This window comes from Pseudoliparis swirei, chromosome 14 (assembly GCF_029220125.1).
Source record: "Pseudoliparis swirei isolate HS2019 ecotype Mariana Trench chromosome 14, NWPU_hadal_v1, whole genome shotgun sequence".
NCBI lineage: Eukaryota > Metazoa > Chordata > Actinopteri > Perciformes > Liparidae > Pseudoliparis > Pseudoliparis swirei.
The window spans coordinates 9,274,296-9,287,897 of record NC_079401.1 but is presented as its reverse complement, the minus strand read 5'-3'; the positions used below and the strand labels follow the sequence as shown (position 1 = coordinate 9,287,897).

At 49.1% G+C, this 13,602-nt stretch overlaps 1 protein-coding gene across 4 annotated transcripts in view; it reads left to right on the top strand.

The window, feature by feature from the left end:
* LOC130204699 (FERM, ARHGEF and pleckstrin domain-containing protein 1-like) overlaps window positions 1–13,602 on the top strand; it is a 35,792-nt gene that overhangs the window by 17,638 nt on the left and 4,552 nt on the right. For 2 of the 4 annotated variants that reach the window (XM_056431638.1, XM_056431640.1), the window contains exons 4-15: window positions 565–607; window positions 697–775; window positions 2,932–3,029; window positions 5,016–5,130; window positions 6,525–6,672; window positions 6,861–6,956; window positions 7,048–7,214; window positions 7,290–7,358; window positions 7,442–7,517; window positions 7,790–8,003; window positions 12,396–12,589; window positions 12,688–12,777. In XM_056431638.1, the coding sequence (XP_056287613.1) occupies window positions 565–607; window positions 697–775; window positions 2,932–3,029; window positions 5,016–5,130; window positions 6,525–6,672; window positions 6,861–6,956; window positions 7,048–7,214; window positions 7,290–7,358; window positions 7,442–7,517; window positions 7,790–8,003; window positions 12,396–12,589; window positions 12,688–12,777 (1,389 nt within the window). The remainder of the gene's footprint in view (window positions 1–564; window positions 608–696; window positions 776–2,931; window positions 3,030–5,015; window positions 5,131–6,524; window positions 6,673–6,860; window positions 6,957–7,047; window positions 7,215–7,289; window positions 7,359–7,441; window positions 7,518–7,789; window positions 8,004–12,395; window positions 12,590–12,687; window positions 12,778–13,602) is intronic. The other 2 variants (XM_056431641.1, XM_056431642.1) reach the window with 2 other exon arrangements.

Below are 13,602 nucleotides of genomic sequence, written 5' to 3'. Positions count from 1 at the left end.
CGATCTCAAGGGAGGAGTTTTACTATTCGCCGTCTGGTTTGGAGACGTGTAACACAGACATGCAAATACACAGAGATCAAGTCGATAACTGAGCGTTTATTATCTTGCGAGTGCGACTTTTATGGACGTATAATAAGTAACCCACGGAGGAACATTCTCCTCTGCATATAAAACTCCATTTACAAGCAGCATTTGGTCCATAGAGTATTTATTTTCTTTCTTCACATGTCAAAAACAAACGTACGTTTCATTTTTATAGGGAAATAAAGACTATCTCCTTTCAGTGAACTCACTCCTGACTAACCTGTCTGCTGGAGCTGCAAACATGCGACATGTATGACATGTGTACGGATTGTAAAGCACTCTGAGACAATTGTAATTTGTGAAAATGGGCTATACAAATAAACTGAATTGAATGTTTATATCATATACAGATTTTTACACATGATTTTAGTGTGAAAACCCATTTTGAGGACGGATATAATAATAAGTTACTCAGTGTGCTAGTGAACGATCAAACCAGCGAGTGATGCTCGTAAAGTCGTGCTGCGTCCTCCTCCCTAGGTGTGGCTGGACCTGCTGAAGCCCACGCTGAAACAGATCAGAAGTGAGTAAGACGAGGGGCAATCAGGATATTACAACACAGCAGGGGGTGAACGGAGCCTCTTAACCGTCTCCCTCTCTCGCTCCTCCCAGGGCCTAAAAACACCATCCTTCGCTTCGTGGTGAAGTTCTTCCCCCCCGACCACACGCAGCTCCTGGAGGAGCTCACTCGGTAGGTCCGAGGGGACGACCTCCTCCATGTTTTCCAGTCCTCCCGGAACTCAGCTGACGTGAAGCAGAGGCCTTGTTACCTTCGCATTGAAAATGCGGAAGGTTATGTTTTGATCGCCGTGTATTTATTTATTTATTTATTTATTTGTATGTATGGTGTTATTCGCATAACAAAAAAAGTTTTCAACAGAATCGCATGAAATTTGGTAGGATGATTGGTTATTATCCAGGGACCATTTGATTAGATTTTGGGATCGATCGGGTCAAAGGTCAAGGTCATGAAAAGGTCAACATCTTCTCGGATCGCATGACATTTGGTAGGATGATTGGTTATTATCCGGGGACCATTTGATTAGATTTTGGGATCAATCGGGTCAAGGTCATGGATAGGTCAACATCTTCTTTTTACCATAGCACGGTCAATTTGTATCCAATTGGCATGCAACTAACGCCAACATGTTCATAATTCAATGCCCAATCTTGTGATATACGAAGGTGTGCACTCTACCGAGTGCCCATTCTAGTTGCAACATGTTTGCATCTTGTTTTGTTGTTCTTTTATTTTTTTCGATGTCTTTTTCTTTGTATCCAGACACCATTCATACTCGCACAACACAAAACTAGGTTGTTCTTTTCCTCCCTGTTCTGGGATCCGGCCTCAGGAACACATTGCCTGTTCCAGACGAGGAGATGAGTGCTCCGAACACTTTGGAGCCACAGCTTTGGACAAAACGTAATCTCAAACATCCAGCTGGGTCTAGAGAGCATCTTTTTTCTTTCTTCTCCCCCACGTTCGCGCACAAAGATATCGCCTCCTTCTCAACCCAGCCGGAGTAGATTATCAGCCCCCGTCTTGTGTCTATCTTTAGACATTTGGGGGCTCTACTTGTTGACATTCGGTCGAAGCTCATTCAGGAGAAAACATTTGACCGGACACGTTTACCCATGATGCTCTGCTTCGCTCTCAGCCTCCAGCTGGGTTTACTTCAAACCAGAGCCAATCAGGAAGCTGGCGTAGTGCCTCTTGAGATTTAATAGTTGTATTCAAACCCCCTGTTTTATACTATTCAGTCTTTTTTTTTTTTAGCAATAGCTATTCAGCGTCTCTAGAGAGCAGCTCTCATGCTTAGTGGCCGGGTCCGCCATCTTTCTGTTACATGTGGGACTCTTTCGGGACCTTTTAATACTGTGTAGAATGCATATGATTATTTATGATTATTATATTACTTGCTGCAGGAAATGCAACGATCAACCAGGACTGAAATCTTTAAGGATTATTACTTTCAAGTATCGTCACCATTACAAAATGCATCTCATGACGACTCCAGCGTCAAACAGGAAGTGGGCACGCAGCTTCTTTTTCTTTTCCTTTGTTTGGCTCTTGCAGCATTTAACTATTGGAGCATTTATTACAAATGGGACCAATCAGTGCTGCTAATAATTGTTGTTTTGTTGCTTCATCAAGTTAAATAGCACTCATCGAATTGATGGATTTGCGCTCGTCGCTCTTAAATAGGACCGCGACTCCAGGCTCAAATAGAAATAGATACCAAAATTCATTAACTATATTCGAGAGATAATCATGCTAAAAAAGGCTATAAAAGGCTGCTGCGCGCCGTTAATCTCAGTCATATTCACACACGGATGCTCTCTGAATGTCGGCTGAAGAATCCCCCACGCTCTGCATTTAGACAGCAACTCCGGGTCCTTTTTTGACTGACTTTAATCCTGAAATATGTCACAAAATCACACAAAATGATGTCAGACAGGATCCATGTGTGACATCTGTCTGATTGTAGGTTTTGAGGTCAGCTGTGGTACTTCTGTGTGTGTGTGTGTGTGTGTGTGTGTGTGTGTGTGTGTGTGTGTGTGTGTGTGTGTGTGTGTGTGTGTGTGTGTGTGTGTGTGTGTGTGTGTGTGTGTGTGTGTGTGTGTGTGTGTGTGTGTCCCAGATCATGTTTCAAGTAGCCGACTGTATAATGATTAACAGAAAAGGGCGTGAACTCAATTAGAGACAGGCCTGAAGTCATATCAATAGATACATGTAAATGCCAGCGGTCTAGGAAATGTGCCGAGTTCATAAAATGTGCATTAACCTAACGACCTTTTTCCTTTTTGCTCTCCGTCCCACACTCTCGTCTCTTCTATATCCTCCAGGTATCTGTTCGCCCTGCAGATAAAACGTGACCTGGCCTGCGGTCGCCTCATCTGCAACGACACCAGCGCCGCGCTCATGGTGTCCCACATCATTCAGTGTGAGTGCAACGCAAATATCACGCCGCACATGTTGATTAACGCTAATTGAGGTTTATCACCATTAACGGCTGAATAACAGAAGCCCAGCCTTCGCAATTTAGCATTTTCCACTTCTAAAAATGGACTTCAGTCTCGCTTTGAATTAGGGCTGCAACAACGAATCGATAAAATCGATAAAAATCGATTATTAAAATAGTTGCCAACGAATTTCATTATCGATTCGTTGTGTGGCGCGATTATTACGGCGCTCAATAAGTCACGGAGTATAAACAAAGTTGAGTTGAGCGGCGCAGGAGAAACAAGAGCGGAGGGAGAGGGAGAGGAGAGACTGAACGCTGCGTTGTGAGAGCCAATCAGCGCTGAGCTGCTCCTCTGTTGATGAATCTAATTGGCTGCTGCTGCTCACGTGGCGCTGGATGCGGAAGTCATTCACGTAGTCGGAGACATTCACGGAGCTAAGTGGGCCTACGGGTGACGTTATGACCCCAGACACCAGGGCGCTACATGTCACGACGTGTGTGGCATTTCCACAAGAGGATAACGTAGAAAACGTGGTTATTTATTCCGTGGCGGATAGCGGAAAATATTTTTCCGCGGAGAAAGGCGGCGGAGATAAACCACGACTCGCTGTGAGCGCTGCGCGTGCAGACACCATTTGACGGAGCGGAGCAGCGCGTGTGCTCTGATCGCTCTTTTAATGAAGTATCGATACTAAAAATATGCTAAATCACATAGTTTTTCACGTACGGGTACTTTGTTAGTATCGCTACACCGTGCAGCGTGACAGCAGCAGATGTAGCGGACTAACATTCAAGCTAACCTAACTTCCCAAACGCTGTGGACATCTGAACGCTGATTGGCCGAGACGCGACACGTCCATCAAAGATGTTTTATTGCGAAGAGCAACTCTTCACATTTTTTCCGCGTCTCACTGCAATCTCAACGGCAGCGGGCCAGGTGAAAAAAATAATAAATCGGAACGCGTCTCTGATATTGTTCAGGGGGCGGGGCCACATGGGGACCACTGCTCAGGAGAGGAAAGCTGTCAGTCTGTTTGTGACGGTTCATCACCATGGTGACCAGTGAACAGGGTTCATCACCATGGTGACCAGTGGATCTCCAGGACCTTTCCATGACTTTAAACCAAATTTCCATGATTAAACATTTTGTGAAAACTCTGTCTATACGTGACAAAGTGAGAAGATGTAGTATTTAAACTAACAATGAGAATTCCAAAGCATACCGTTTATATACCGTGTCAATTAAAATTTGAATAAAACAAATTTGCATTAGTTTTCCAAATATTTTGGGATTTTATTTTTTTCAATTACTTTTCTAGGCCTGCTATTAGCCATTTAAAAATTCCATGACTTTTCCAGGTTTTCCATGACCGTACGGACCCTGTTTTGAATAAAGGGTTGAAAATTAAAGTTTTTTTGTTTTTTTATCCGATTAATCGATTAATCGATAGAATAATCAACCGATTAATCGATTATCAAAATAATCGTTAGTTGCAGCCCTACTTTGAATCACCAAATACTGGAGCCCATGACAGATCTTCCCTTTGGGGGGATTTCAGCAGCAGGTGTGGCTCCAGTTGAAGGTCTCACCAGTGAACTAAACAGATTTTTTTTTAGCCAGCGTTAGACTATCTTCATATCAGCGTTCCCTTTTTTGTTTGTTGATATTTTAATTTATTGCTTTCATTTTCATCGCCCGTTGTTATTGATTCGGCGCCGTAATGCGAAGGATGTAGAATTGCTGGGTTCAGTGTGCGGCCGGGCAAGACGGCGGCACTCGGTTGCCGCGGTAACAGATGGAGGACCTCATCTGATCTCCTGTAGAACAGAATAGACAAAAGTGTGCGCTTTTCTTTTGTTTGTTTTTCCATTTGCTGAGATTGCTGCTGTCTTTTTTATCTTCATCTCGGCAATTTCCGCTTCTCCTCAACACTCAAATATCAAACCCTCTCCCTCCTCCTCCAGCCGAGATAGGAGACTTTGACGAGACGCAGAGCTGGCAGCACCTCCTCCACAATAAGTACCTGCCCGACCAGGACGCCATCAGAGACAAGATCACCGACTGCCACCGCAAGCACGTGTGAGTGATCGCGAGCACGTCCACGCATGGCTAGTGGACCTCCACATGCCGCGTTCAGAGCTTACCGTGTGAAGTTCATAACGTGACACAAGATGCTGTCGATATTTGAGCTCACGCGATATCTTTGAATTCAGTTGTTTTATCTGCGATCGTTAGCAAACACGTCATATTTAAGAAGTTGCTTCAGCAGCACTTTTTAAACCGAGCTGTAGTCTGACCTGGGATCAGTTTGGGCTTTAGGGTGGCCGCAGAAACAGTTTGTCACCAACACACACACACACACACTTTCACAGCAACTCTCACACACAGATGTTTATCTGTTTAGTCAAATGTGATCTCACAAACACTCCCATTACACAAATACACCCCGCCCATAATCTCTCTCCCTCTCCTGCAGAGATGTTTATCTCTCTAACCACAACTGTTATCACACACACACACACACACAGGCCCACGCCCTCCCCAATAAAGGTGAATGTCTGCAAACATACCACATTGCGCTCTCTCCGGGCCCCCGAGGCACACGCCTCTTCTCCTTTACGCTCTAGCTGTTTGCAAACGTATGACGATCAAAGAATGCATGTTCCTTGTTCTCTGGAGCTGTGAATCCCCTTAAAAGCGATACTCGACCACAAAATACTAAACCGCCGGCGTGTTGGCCGTTAGTCACGCTGTGCACCACGCACGCCGTCCGCGGGCTCTTGATCTTCCCTTCGCCTCCCTTGCTGACGCAGGAAGGAAGTGGCTAATTCAGCAGCTCATACAGGAAACGGGAAGTTATTTTCCCATTTGCGAGCAAACGAACGTCCCGTGCGGCAGATTTCTTTCAGCCCTCGCTGGGTGCTGGCAGCCTGATCCTGTGGCGTATGATAAGACCGTCTGTTGGTGTTTACACTCGTAACAAATCTGCAATAGAAATCTGGAGTGGGCCCCGTCTAACACTTGGGGAGGGTTATCAGTGGAGAAACCAAATACGATTGTTCTTCTTTCACCAGCGTGAGAGAGAGAGGGAGAGGGAGAGCGAGGGAGGGAGAGGGAGAGCGAGAGAGAGCGAGGGAGGGAGAGCGAGAGAGCAAGAGAGGGAGAGAGCAAGAGGGGGAGAGCGAGGGGGGAGAGCGAGGGAGAGGGGGAGAGCGAGGGAGAGTGAGAGCGAGAGAGAGGGAGAGCGAGAGAGAGGGAGAGCGCGAGCAAGAGCAAGAGAGGGGGAGAGCAAGAGGGGGAGAGCAAGAGAGAGGGAGAGCGAGAGAGAGGGAGAGCAAGAGAGGGGGAGAGCGAGGGAGAGAGTGGGAGATCAAGAGGGGGAGAGCGCGAGAGCGAATGAGAGAGCGAGAGAGATGAGCTGCTGATTGGTTGGTTGGTTGATTGATTGGTTGGTTGGTCACTCTCCTCCACAGCGGGCAGACTCCCGCAGAGTCGGACTACCAGCTGCTGGAGATCGCCCGGCGGTTGGAGATGTACGGCGTCCGTCTGCACCCGGCCAAGGACCGAGAGGGCACCAAGCTCAGCCTGGCGGTGGCGCACATCGGCGTGCTGGTGTTTCAGGTACTGACCACGCGGCGGCAGAGGGAGCGGTCGACTGTACGTCCCTCGAATGTTTCCTGGAAAAGACTTCTGCACGCTCTCATCGAGATGCTTTTCCCCGGGGGCTGTTATGCTCGTATCTGCTCGTGTCGACCTTTTCACATGCATTCATTCTGAATCCTCTTCTCTTATCGTCTCCTTTTGCTCAGGGGTACACGAAGATCAACGCCTTCAACTGGTCCAAGGTTCGCAAGCTCAGCTTCAAGCGGAAACGGTTCCTGATCAAGCTGAGAGCCGACCCGGCAGTGAGTCCGTACCCCACCTCTGGTTCTGCCCCTCTTCTCCTCTCTTCCTCCATCCGTCCATCCTCACGCCTCCGCCTCTGCCGTCTTCCAGCAGAGCGCCCACCACGACACGCTGGAGTTCGCCATGGCCAGCCGGGATTGCTGCAAGGTCTTCTGGAAGATCTGCGTGGAGTACCACGCCTTCTTCCGGCTCTTCGAGGAGCCCAAGGCCAAACCCAAGCCCATCCTCTTCACCAGAGGGTCCTCATTCCGCTTCAGGTAAGAGGAGGACCGGAAAGAGGCCGCGTCCTCGAACGACGACGCGTGTCCTCACGTTGTTTTCTCGGCCTGCAGCGGTCGGACCCAAAAGCAGATCATCGACTACGTGAAAGACTCGGAGCTCAAGAAACTCCCATTTGAGAGGTGAAGCTCGGGCAACGTGAATACCAGTCGTGTGTCTGTTTTCCGGATGAGTTCCACGTGCTTTGAACCTCTCCTCTCCTCAGGAAGCACAGTAAGATCCTGTCCACCAGCAGCCTGCCGCCTCCGTCTTCGTCCTTCAGATCACAAGTGCCAAAAGAGGTGATGCACGCTTTTTAAAAAACCTCTCTTCTCCCATCCTCTTGTACCTTTTGTTTTTTACGAGTTAATGTATATTTAAATGTCCTTGTTGTGCACATTTACAGACTCTTTGTCTTTTACTACTTTTCTCGATCTCTAAAATCCTGAGCTGCTTTGTGGCCAACAGCACAAAGCTCTCTCTCTCTCTCTGTCTCTCTCTCTCTGTCGCTCTAATGCGTCCCTTTAAAAAAAAAAAATCTTCTTTTGTCCCCCCCGACTCGTCTTCTTCGCAGAGAGCCGTGTCTTTGCAGTCGGCAGACAAGCTCGACTCGACCCGACTGGGCCACCGAGCTGAATGCAGCGGCTCCGAAGAGCCGGCGGCGGCCTCATCGACCGCCAACGGCTTCCACGGCGTCGCGGCGGCGGCGCCCGGCTCGGACCCGATTCAGTCCCGACAGAACCACCACGGCGGCGGATCGGCGGCGGACCCGCAGTTCCTCAACCCAGGTCCATCCTGCAGGGCAAACAAAGGCAGCAGCTCCTCTATTCCTTACATAGACTGCAGCGACATAGACAGTGAATGCGACGTGACAAAGAACCACAGGGCCCCCAGGGGCCACGGCAGCAGCGCGGACGAGCCCTCCGTTTATAGTGACACGCAATCCAGTGGGGGGCAAGCCGGGAGTCTGTTTGGGGCTGTAAACGGGTTCTACCACACCAATCACCAGGGGCTGACGCAGCAGCGTCACCAGCAGGGTACGATTGGGCTGGAGCAGCAAGGCATGCTGGGTAACAGAAGCGCCGTAGATCAGTCAAACGCGAGCCGCGAGATTTTGCCCAACGGCGGGTCGTTTCACGGCCGCCTCCCGCTCCACAGCACGCCGCTGGACGAGATCTACCCGGGTCGGGAAAAGCAAGGCGCGGCGTCGGCGCGGCCGCTCGGAACCGGGACGCGTAGCCAGTGCGCCAGCCCGGTGATCGGCGGCTTCCACCACCGCACCAACTCCCTCAGTCACGGCGAGATGGCCGACGGTCAGCCGCGCTCCGGCCGCTGGGACGACGGCGGCTATTTCTTTAGCAAACGCCCGGGGATCGCCCCGCCGGAGGCTTCCCCCGTCCCGCCGCCGCCACCGCTCCTCCCGCTGAACCACTACGGTAGCTACTCGCCGGTCACCTCGAACCGCACGCCGCCGCACTTCGCCAAACCGTACCACAACGACAACGTGCGCAATCGCTCGGACACGGATCCGTTCATTCTCAGCCGGCTGACGTCGACCCCCGTCCACCGGCGCGGCCCGACCCCGGGCTCGGCGCCGACGGAGCGGCGGGTGGTCGTGACCGACGGCGACATCGTGGTGCCGGGTCAGCCGCGGTCCACCGCGGTGCAGCGGCTGTTCGGTCGTCAGGGAAAGCCCGGTAGCGACAACCTGAACCAGCCGGTCCAGATGATCGACGGGTCGACGAGCAGTGACACCGAGTCCGGCAGCGGCGCGTACAGCCAGCCGCTGATGTACGGCAACCCGGCCGCCGTCGGCGCCGCGAATTCGGTGAACTCCAACGGCGTGAACTCGTCGGCGAAGTTCTCCTTCGGGAGCCTCCATCTGGAGGAGGGGAGAGACGAGGAGGAAGAGGGGGAGGGGGGAGGGTGTTACCGCTTTAACGAGGAAGACGTAGGAGGGCGGGTGTTCAGCTGTTGAAGGGTGAAGATGTGAGAGTAGAAGAGGAGGCACAATCAATGTTGATTTAATGATTGTATTACAGACACAGTCGTAGTTCAGTCGTTAGGTGTATACACCTTTAAATAAATAAACGCATTGTGTGTAAAGATTTTAACATACTTTTAGAAATGTGCATATTTTGTGGGTTTTTAACTGAATAGAAACACGTTTGGATGAATCCATAACACGGAATGTTTCTAAACCCCACAATCCTCCTTTTTTAAGACTTCTTTACACGCCGTTAACATCCAGCCTGCTTAACGAATCTTCTTTACAATGTGCCATAACTTCAACATGTTTAGTGGAGATGAGAAACAGACGATGTCGAGGCGTTGAGGAATCCTCAAGGAATGTAGAACCATAGTTTTTATCTCCTCCTTTGTCTTCATAACTCCTCTAATGGCGATTCTTCAAATCGGATGAATTAGGGTTCTGCTAGTTTGTAGCCCACCTCGTGTCGTCCAGACATTAAGATATCGTTGATTTTAACGCGGCGTTGATTCCGAAAGCCGTTGACCGGGATCTGCTGCCTTTCTCGGCCCTCTCGACCGAACACAGATGTCGATGTTTCGTGTCCTAATGTAGGATTCTCTTCTCATGTCACCGTCGTCTCGTGAAGAGAGTAGCTGGATTTTAATGGAGGTTTAAAGATGCTATATACAGTTTGTTGGTTGTCGGGGCTGAGAGACGTCCCCCTGTAAGTGTACAGTGTATTTGATTGTTCTAGGTTGACAATGGAGTGTAGAGCAATACACTGAGCTCATTGTGTTCAGCGAGGCTCTCATCGGGTTGGTCTCGGCTATGGTAAAAAGAAGATTTTGACCTTTTCATGACCTTGACCTTTGACCCGATCGATCCCAAAATCGAATCAAATGTTCCCCGGATAATAACCAATCATGCCACCAAATTTCATGCGATTCGGTTTAATACTTTTTGAGTTAATGCGAATAACACTCAAACACGCACGCATACAAATAAATACACGGCGATCAAAACAAAACCAGAGTTAATACCAGAAAACGTTTAGAAGTCCGAGCTGCATCTCATCGCGTGTCGTCGCCGTCTTTCCCTCGGAGCTTCGGCTTCTCCCTGAAACAAATGTCCACGCTTCATTCCGTGTCAATGCACTGCTTTGTGTTTTCTATTCCTTTCTTCTTTCTTTCAAAGCATGTGAGCGGGAACTGTTTTCCTCGACTCTGAATTGCATGTTCACCAGGCGAGCGATGTCCCTGCTTCTTCTGCCACTGCCCTGTTTTTGCTCATTCCGTGTCTCTGTGCTTCCGTCACGGGGCGCCGAATGGTTCCCGGCGTTTGAGGAGGATGTGACAACTTTCATTAACTTGCACTTTGTCCTTTTTCAAATATTTTGGAAACCATTTGTGTGTGTTTTTTTTTTTTTGTGCGTGCGAGGACTCAACTCCAGGTTTCTTTTTATTTAGTTGAGGGGAGAGTGAGAGGGCGACGGAGTAAAGTTAAAGTCGATGCGGACGCGAGTACGATGTCTTATGAGAGGCGTTAATGTAAAGTGTGAAAGTCCGAGTATTGTCAGAAGATGGACGAACACGAACACTGGAGTCGAGACGTCCTCACGTTCACGGTCGCCCCACGGCACCGGCAGTCTCTTCCATCAAAGCCTTTTGTACCTTTAAAGCTGCTCGGCTGTGATTGGTTCCTCGTCCTGTAACGTGTATGTTAACGGAGTGTTTAACTGGTATACGGTGGCGTTCCAGCATCACTCCTGTGCTTCTCTTTCTGTTTCCGTAACATGCCTTTCACTCACGGACTCTCTTTCGACGGGATGAACCGGCTTTCTGGCGTCGCTCCTTTGACGGTCGGTGGCGTTTTTGCGTGTCGGAAAACGGCGAGCGGGCAAAAAAAAAAAAAAAAAAGGTGCAACGCCGCCGTCCATCCGTCCGAGGAGCCGCCCGGAAGCCTTTCTATTCTTCACGAAAGAAAAGGAAATGATCTTTCTTCCCCTCTGCTCACTGGTTTTCTTTGCCTCCCTCTGTATCACGTTGAATTCCTGCACACACTTGTTGTCTTTGTTGTTCTCCAAACACAAAAAACACCCACTGGCTTTTATTTCTTGTGACTACTTTGAGGTTCTCCTCCTTTTTTATTATTATTTCCTGACCCTTCATCTCTCGTTTTAACACTGTAACTGTGTGCACTGGTGTCAATAAAAAAACTACCTTGTCTGTTCCAAGAAAAGGGACTCCGGAAGTTTTCTGTAGATTTAATGGATGCCCCCCCCCCCCCCAAATGTACCTGCTTGAGCCCAGACCCTCCCCCACCCTCGCCGTGTCTTGTGCTGTGGTAGTTAGCCTGTAGAGTAGAGGTTGTCCGCTATGTTCGAGGTCGTGCACGTGTGACCCGTTTCTGTCCGTGTTTCATGTCGTCTAGCTCGTTGTTTCACGTGTGTGTAGTTTAATGTGTAGTTTAATTGTTCTGTATGGTGGCAAGTTCCTTTTTATAGCGCCCGTCACAGATCTGCGCTCAGTGGTTGCCATGGTTTTTACCCATGATCCAGTTGGGTGTGTAACAGTGGACTCTTTGGAAACTTTGCACCCGGGCAAGTATACAGTCACACCTCGGTACCTTGTAGAGAAGCTCTGTAGAGGCTCTAGCTGTAGTGGACTGTGATGTTTTCCCCCAGAAAACTACAATCATACCCACAAAAAGTGTCTATAGATCATATCTGTCGGGCATTGTAAGGGAAATGGAACATTTTGAATCGTATTTAAAGCTCTCGTCATTGTGTTTTCTACCGAGGAAACGACTCGCCGAGACATTTGATCTGACAATTTGACCTTTCTGACTTTATTCCCCTTATAATGCACCGACATGCTGAATCCAGAGCTCCTCACTCACATTTATTTCACACTTTTTCCTTCGTTTTATCCTCTTTTTTTTTACTGTCTTTTCTTTTTTTTCTCCCCGTATTTCATCAAAAAAAATCCAAACGTAGAAATAAAGTAGAAGTAGCCTCCTTCAGAGTCGAGTGATCGGATGAATCGCCTCGAGTGTTGATGTCTGGAGGGTGACTGGAGGATGAGAGGATGAGAATGTCATGAACGCAGAGGACATGATGAATCTATTTTAACTTGCTCCCGTCTCCTCTCCTCCCTTATCTCACCCTTTGTTCCATCCCTGCCCTCCGTCTCCATTTTTCTACTTCCAGAAAGTCCCGGTTCGGAGGACTCCCCGGCGGGAAGTCCCCGCGTGGTCGTCAACGGCAACGGCTCGGCCAACGGCAGCGCCGCGGGCGTCCCGCGCCAGTGTCCCAAGGGTCGGCATCTGTCGCCGCTCACCAGCCCGCTGCTCACCGACGCCGGATGCGTCCGCAACGACGATGAAGAGGAGGCGAGGAGGAAGGTAGATGTGTGAAGACGGAAAATATATACTTGTATATATATATTTTAAAAAGAAAACGTCCGTGAGAATTAAAACGGAACCGTTGTGTTTGCGTCCAGAAGTTTCCCACAGACAAGGCGTACTTCATCGCCAAGGAGCTGTTGACCACGGAGCGGACCTTCCTCAATGACCTGCAGGTCATCACAGAGGTAAGGCTGCAGCGATTGGCTGAGAGAGGGGGATCTGCTGAAAAGCCACGAGTCTGGCAACCCAGGCCTTGCGTGCTGCAGCAGGGAGTCAGAGGGAGTCAGAGGGGGTTGAGCTGCTTCTTGGTGCTTTTATAGTCCAGAAGCCGCCATCTTTTCCATCACGTGACATTGATGTTGAATCGGTTACGTTGTTTTCCTCTGGTGTTTCTATCGTGAGACGGATCAGTTTCCCCCACTGAGCGTCTTTAAAGTTTCATTGTGTTCACTAAATGACATCATCTCTGTTGTTCTTCCACAAGAACGCAACGCATGTGTTAGAATCCTCCTCCTCCTCCTCCTCCTCCGCCGCCTCCATCGCATGTCGTTTGTTCTTGAAGACGACACGGGTTATTAGCTCCGGGCTCCTTTAGTGTACAAGGAAAAACCACGAGAGTCAACACGAGGGGGAGGGAGGGAGGGAGGGAGGGAGAAGGAGAAGAAGGAGAACCCGCTCCGTCTGCACAAACACAGCGTCTGTGTTGTAAATCCTGGGATCAAAGTGCAGCTTAATGTGGGGTCACATTTGGTCTTTTGCCGTTTATATGATTCAACTTTACGACCTGTGTGTGTGTGTGTTTTAACTGTCTCTCCTGACAAATGGGGGGGATTTAGCAGCAGAAGAGAGAAAAAACCCCCACAGATTACAGCACCTGCAGCATTTATATATTGACGCTGACCTATAAAAAAAAAATATATAATAATATTTCCCCTCCCGTCTTTTTTTTTTAACCTCTCAGCTGTTTTTCTTTTCCCAGCAGTTGTTTCCGCCCCCCTTTGATGTGGAGG